The 7,463-nt window shown below is 27.0% G+C and overlaps 1 protein-coding gene across 1 annotated transcript; it reads left to right on the top strand.

The window, feature by feature from the left end:
- The first annotated feature begins 3,110 nt into the window (after positions 1 to 3,110).
- On the top strand, positions 3,111 to 6,613 carry LOC111040378 (myosin-2 essential light chain-like). Its single transcript, XM_022324270.1, has 5 exons — positions 3,111 to 3,456; positions 4,446 to 4,473; positions 5,869 to 6,009; positions 6,085 to 6,249; positions 6,312 to 6,613. Exons 1-5 carry the CDS (start codon positions 3,445 to 3,447, stop codon positions 6,416 to 6,418), a joined length of 453 nt encoding a protein of 150 aa, XP_022179962.1. The 5' UTR covers positions 3,111 to 3,444; the 3' UTR covers positions 6,419 to 6,613.
- The last annotated feature ends 850 nt before the right edge of the window (positions 6,614 to 7,463 follow it).

A 7,463-nucleotide genomic window follows, 5' to 3' on the forward strand; every position in this document is an offset into this window, starting at 1 on the left:
TTTCATTCTTAAAAATCATTTGCCAGCCGGTGGCCACGATCCCCTTCCCATTTTTATTTTTAAATTTAAATTCTATCAACATTTTTATAATTTTTATTAATTAATTTTTACTAATTCTATTTTATATATTTATTTTTATTAATTTCATTCCATTAACTTATTTTTTTAATTTTATTAATTTACCTTGATTAATTGTTTTTGATTAATTTTCTTTAATTAATTTTCTTTGATTTATTTTCTTTCTTTAATTTTTTTCTTTAATTTTCTTTCTTTAATTTTTTCTTTAATTTTTTTCTTTAATTTTTTCTTTAATTTTTTTCTTTAATTTTTTCTTTAATTTTCGTTTTTTAATTTTCTTTGATTAATTTTCTTTGGTTTATTTTTAAATTTATATTAAGCGTTTGTTACAAGATAAATTAAAGAAATGAGAATCAATAATTAATTAAATCAATTTTATTTTTTTCAATTTTCCTTTTACCAGTAATTCTATTATAGTGACATGACTCCAGGATCCGGCACCAAAATGAGAAAAAGTCGCAAAGGACTGAAACAGTCTGGTAGCGAAAAATGGTTTCGATGTATCGACCTGACGTTTTGTAATAAATGACGAGAACCATGAACCACGATTTCTAACTTTAATAACTGAAAATTAATAAAGTAAATTTAAAATGAAGAAAATTTGAGGATCTAAAAACATAATCTATTTATTAGCAAAACAAAATAAAAATTGTTATTAATTATTGTGAGCTCTTATTTGATGACCATGAGCTTATAATATTCAATAACCCATGTTATGTTCCTACAAATATAGAGTAAAAAGAATTAATAAATACATTTAAAAAAAAAAATTTTTAATTTATGTTTATTGCGTAATATTACCATGTATTAAGACTATAAGGGTAAGAAACAATTATTCTATATTAAACTTATATTAAATAGTAGCCCGATATATTCTGTAAAATACTTCTGTAAGCAGTATATTTCAATTGTGTATTACATAATATAATTTTAAATTATACTATAAACTATACCTACGTATAAACACCAATGATTGGTATGATTTTTGGACTTGAAATTTTAAATAAGTTAGCGGCTATTTGCAAAATGTTAGCAGCATATTTCAATTCGTAGCTCTTTTTATTATATTTTAATTTTAACGCGAGTTATGAGTATTTTAANAGTATTTTAAGATGTATAAAAAATTTACAATTTTAAAATACTCATAACTCGCGTTAAAATTAAAATATAATAAAAAACCTATGAGGTTGACTAGATAATTATCTTACCTTTAGATTTTATGAGGTCAATTCTCACTAATTTTTAAACTAACGGAGCTACACGTGTTCTGCTGAGCGTAAAATTTGCTATGGTTCGCACTTGTAAGACGGAGACAACACATGCGGGTATCACGTCCTCTTAATAGTTTTTATTTCACCTAAATTGGTTAGTGCCAAATGCTTCTCTTCCAAATTTGTTGGCAATTTTGGAATTATGCTCGACCGAGCATAATGAATATTTTTCCTTATAAGGTTTATGTCTGTGTTAGTAAATTGACTTACAGATCTTTTACACAACTCTCGATGTACAATTTTGCATGGCTTTTCACATGGGTCATCTAGAGCTTTACGCTTTAATTTATTACTAATTTTTTGACGATTTAAGACGTTTTCGTCGTCTTTGCCATGTTCATGATTTAAAGCACTAAAAATTATTTTAATTATTTTCGTTCATTTTAAAATAACACTTGCATAAACGCTTAGAACATGACCCCCTCTGAACATTATCGTTTAACAATTTTTGGAAAGCGAATTTGGATCCATTAATACAATATAATAATTTATTTTTTTCACTGGTCATTTTAACTACTTCAAGATTTTCCATTGCAAGGTAAAATAAGTATTAATAAAAATATATAAAAAGCTGATGATTTATCGAACAAATGGAATGTCGAAGTAAGACTAATGCTAACATGAACAAAACTAATTTCCAACAATAAATTTAAGGTGGTATTTACAGATAATAATATATCGATAATCGAGATTATCTACGAGTTATAACCAAACAATATTCTCAGTTGCTGAAAAACCCATGGCCCCTGAAAATATACCCCGAGTTAACCGTGGGCGCAACTCGGATATGCCGTGAAAAAAACGCGGACGCAACTCGGACAAAATATCATTTAGGGACGCAATTCGTATGTGTCGGAATAAAAATATAATTAATAAAATTAAAATGTACTTTTTATAATGAAGTACAAGTACCTAACATAAATTTCTTGGAATCTATATAATTCAAAAAAATTTCCCGACCCACCAAAAATTGACTGACGACCCACTAGTGGGTCGCGACCCACACTTTGAGAAACGCTGTACTAAAGTATTATAAAATATCGTATTTGTAAAATTATTTTACCTAAAAGTATAATATATTATACTAGGTATATCCACCAGAATTTGGACGAGTTACTCGATTCAAAGTAACAGTAGATCAGCGAGAAAACTGGTGGAAAAAAGAGTTTTCTCATTATTTCGAAAGTTTTGACTTTTTGGAAAATATTATTTTTATATAATTTTATGTAATTTCAAAAAAACATTTCTAAAAAAAAATTTACACGTAACATATTATTATCAAATTTTACGACCAGATCACGTTTAGCTCAGTTAGCTTACAAATTAAAGTGAATTGACCTCTTATTAAAATTAAATGTAAGATTTTTACGGAGGGCTTCTAATGGGCTTTTTATTATATTTCAATTTTGAAGAGAGTTATAAGTATTTAAAAATTGTAAATTGTTTGAACAACTTAAAATACTCATAAGTCATAACTCTCTTTAAAATTAAAATATAATAAAAACTCATGAGAAGCCCACCTTAATAATCTTACCTTTAATTTTAATAAGAGGCCATTTCGCTCTAATTTTTAAGCTAATTGAGCTAAACGTGATCTGCTGAACGTACAATTTGATGTTACGCTCTTATAAGACAACACATGCGGATATAGCGTCCTCTTAAGATAATACTATCTAAAGCGGTGATTAAACTCAATATGATGTTATTACATATATATATATATATATATGTATAAATGTTATCATATTATAGAGTAAGTTCAGCTGTGGTATTTATTATATTTTACTATTTCTAAGTTAACCGATAAAGGTACGCGATTGCTGATTGATAGTAATTCGCATTCAGAAATCAGGCTTTGGCTTTATAGTTTAAAGTTGATTTCGGTTTTTAAGTTTGTTATCGTAGGTGTTGGTGGAATTATCGGACTCTAATCAGTCAAATCTTAATTTACCTACTCATAGTAGATACCTATTTAGAAATTTAGAATCGAGTTTGTCTTTAATTATTAACGTATAATATAATAGTGACGACGTTATAATTAAAACTAATTGCTTTTTTTAAAATTTAATTTTCAAACTGAAATCAAAAGTCCACTATGAGCAAATCGGTATGTATTTCCAAAACTAATTTATATATAAATGGTATATGAATACATTACTTGGTTAAAAGTAATTTATCTTATAATTGTTTGCAAGGATTACTAAATGTATAGTGCTTAATATTATTATATTTATATTTTTTATTGTTACGATGAGTAGGTCAGTGTTCGATTATTTTACCTAGCTACATACTTAGATTTGAGCAGTGTTCGATTATATTATATTTTCTTATTTCAATTCCTATAGTAAAAAATTAAATTAATGACCTAGTGAACTCATTCATTTATAAAAAAACAAGAGCTACTTTTTTCAGTACTGAACGTGAATGTGAACGAATTCATTTTTTTAGTGAACTTTCCACACTCTGGATTTTGGTATTTGGATTTCTATTCTAGGTTAGGACCTAGGAATCTAGGAACCTCTGCTCATTAGTTAACCGTTTATTTATCTTATTTGGAGTCTTAATACCCTCATCCTAATATTTTGTTAAAGTTATAACTTTCTTCTTAGGTATTAAAAATATCTTTAATATTATCAGTTTTTTTCATGTTATTATTTTAAACCAAATTGAATATTTGAATAGCAGTATGGTCCATTGCATTACTTAATAAACTAACCTTTAGTAAAAAAAGAATATAATATATTATTAAAATGTAATAAATATATCACTGGTCACTAAATGCCCATATGTCTATTTAATTAGTTATCATTAGATATTTAGTTCACATTCATGCAAATTGAAATTTGCAGCCATGCATAAAACAAATTGTTACCCATGTAACTTGTTATATGGCAAGAAAGGAAATCAAATCTTGGTGAAATAAGAAATAATAACACTTAGTGTATGACTTGAAAAATGTCTATTACGGTTGTGTCGTTTATTCTACTATTTTAGCTGGTAAAATAAGAAGCGTGGACTCAGAAGTTTCAATGTATTTTTTCTATACTAAAAACATGTTTTGTTATTAAAATGTTTGTGCAATGTTTTAATTTTCAGATTGCTGATTCAGAAGATCAATTAGCAGGTAAATGATTTTTTTATATACCTATTAAGGAAACATACTTGGTGGTTGACTAGTATAAAGGGCTTAACTATACATTAGGCATACAAATTATAGACTTGGTAATGGACAATAGTGACAGGTGAATGACCTCCACTAAGAACGTTTCCACTTGAATAAAGTATTTATAGTAAGTAGGTAATAATAGCTAGAATTAGTAGTTTCAATATTAATGATATAGATCTAAGAAAGAGTTACCTATTTTATTATTTATGAGTCGTAATTTAATCATAGATTCTAGGGTTAGGAACTTCAAAGAGTTTGCATGTTTCCTAATTACCATTTAAAATATAGCCTTTCATAAAACTAGAAGTTCAGGCATTAGTCTTTTTTTGTTTATTTTATATATTAAACTTACATTTTATAATTGGTATTTGAATATTAAAAAAAAAGATGTGGTATATAGGTACTTAAAAATATAAGGTAAGTCTGGGTTTTATATTGATAGACGTATCCGTACATATTCAACACACACATAAAGACATAACCATGTAAGATACCAATAGCTTGCCATAATCAATTGAGATTACAAAAGTATAAAATATACTATAGAAAACACCTTAAAAGAGTATGTTACAGGCTTAATTTTAGATAAGTGTCTGGTTACACTTATAACTGGTCACCGAATAATTATTTAGATTCTGTGTTTTTTTTTCTATCTGTCATCAACATTCTGGACAGTGTCATTCATGAACTCATGTTCAAACGTTTACGTTGATATTTAGTTAATGATACGTGAAAGTTGCTCTTTTTATTAATTTGAGCTTGAACGACGTTTATATTTTAATGAATTTGAACGATTTTTTAGACGATCTATTTATATATGTCATTTAATAAATATATTGTTAAATTATAGAAATATTTAAAAATTAAATGAACAACCTAGTGAACGCATTTGATTATTTGACATCAATATTTTGCAGATAGAAAAAGATAGGACCGTAGACATTTGAAATTTTCACAAAATATGTATATTAACATTTTCCATATTATATGGTCATATATTTTTGACACTTTTTTTGAGCTATTTACCCATAGTTTTAAGGAAATAAATAATTTAACGCAATGGTCCTTTTTAGATGTCTTAATGGCAGGTCCGGTGTCATATGATAGTATACCTTAATTTATGGAAAAAAACCCTTTTAGGGGGGAGTCTTTTTATTTTTTATTATGTGCAATTCATTTTTTTTTTTAAACAAAACAAAACCTATTGTATTATCTGTATCTTTTATACTGGCTGATTCTCAAAACTTATTTAATTAATCAATATGTTTTGAAGTATTTTTGAGGTTGATAGCTTATTCTAATTCCACATTTATGCTGTCTTAACATATTAATATTATATTACATTTTTTTTAGAAATGGAAGAAGCATTTCAATTGTTTGATAATAGAGGTGATAATAAAATACACATATCACATATAGGTAATGCTCTTCGCGCATTAGGTCAAAATCCTACAGAGTCAGATGTAAAGAAGTTTACACAACAGCATAAAACTGGTATGATTTAGAAAATGTATATAATAAATATCAATATGTTGATAACATGAGTTAAGTGAACATTTTTTTTTAAAGATGAACGCATTCCATTTGATGTGTTTTTTCCCATTTATCAAGCTATATCTAAAAATCGTTCCTCAAATACAGCTGATGATTTTAATGAAGGATTACGACATTTTGACAAAGATGGAAATGGATTTATATCATCTGCAGAATTACGCCACTTACTTACCACACTTGGTCAGTAAATAATTGAATGATATTATTTGCTTTTTATTAATCTAATGTTTATACTTATGTAGGAGAAAAGCTTACTGATGAAGAAGTTGAACAGTTATTAACTGGACAAGAAGATTCTTTAGGAAATATAAATTATGAAGAATTTGTGCGTTCTGTAACATCGGGTTGAATGGTTTGATCATTTTTTACTATTTCTTTTTCTTTTTATTTAATTCAATGTTTTACCTAATCAATTATAATTTAATCATTATGAATACATTTAAATACATACTTTTATATTATTTTGTCACCATTATATGAGAAAAACAGTAACTATTTTGTGTATTTATTTAACTTAATAAAATAAATTGGCTTAAGCTTATTATTGGTATTTTTTGGCCCGGGAAATATAAATTAAATTGGTTGCCCTCGATAACCTTTTTATCCATTACTTTTTGGTTAAAAAAATTCATCAGTAACAATATTGTTCTGTTGAACATTGGTCCCTAAATAAGAAAATAAATGCATAATATCTTACAAATTAATTAATATAATTATTTAAGAGTTTACTGTTAAAACATCTCACTTAATAATTACCAAGCTTCCTGTGAAATAATATACATTTACTTTTCAATTGCTTAATAACAACTGCACCAGAATTTACATCCTTGGATATGTTTTGTTGGAATCCATAAGCGTTCAATAAATTTTGTGAGCGAGCTATGATAACTTTTTAAGTTTAAAATTAACATATTACCCCCTAGCTATACAATAGATATTTAAGCAAGCGTATATAATGTGTAAGAATTCTAGCAACCAAATTAAAAGTTTAAGTATTGCCACCTAATCGCAGCCCCTCTGCTATTCAACATATTTATTGCGGACCAGCCAACTTCCCCTAATATCTTTGTTGCAGAATACACTGATGACAAAGCGATTATTTCAACTCACAAAAATCCATTCACAGCTTAAAACATGCTCCAATTCTACCTAACTCTAATTGAAACCTGGTGTAAAAACTGGAAAGTAATAATTAACAAATCTAAATCCTGTCACACAAATTTCACACTTAAACAAGGCATATGTCCTCAAATCACTTTTAACATCCGAATTCTCACCTCAGTTACCACAAAATACCTTGGTGTAAACTTTGACAAAAGATTAACGTGGAATCACCGTATCCACACCACCAAAATTAAGCTAAACTCTCGCCTTCATTCCCTTAACTACTTCTT

Source organism: Myzus persicae, unplaced genomic scaffold (genome assembly GCF_001856785.1).
Source record: "Myzus persicae strain clone G006 unplaced genomic scaffold, MPER_G0061.0, whole genome shotgun sequence".
In the NCBI taxonomy this organism is placed as follows: domain Eukaryota; kingdom Metazoa; phylum Arthropoda; class Insecta; order Hemiptera; family Aphididae; genus Myzus; species Myzus persicae.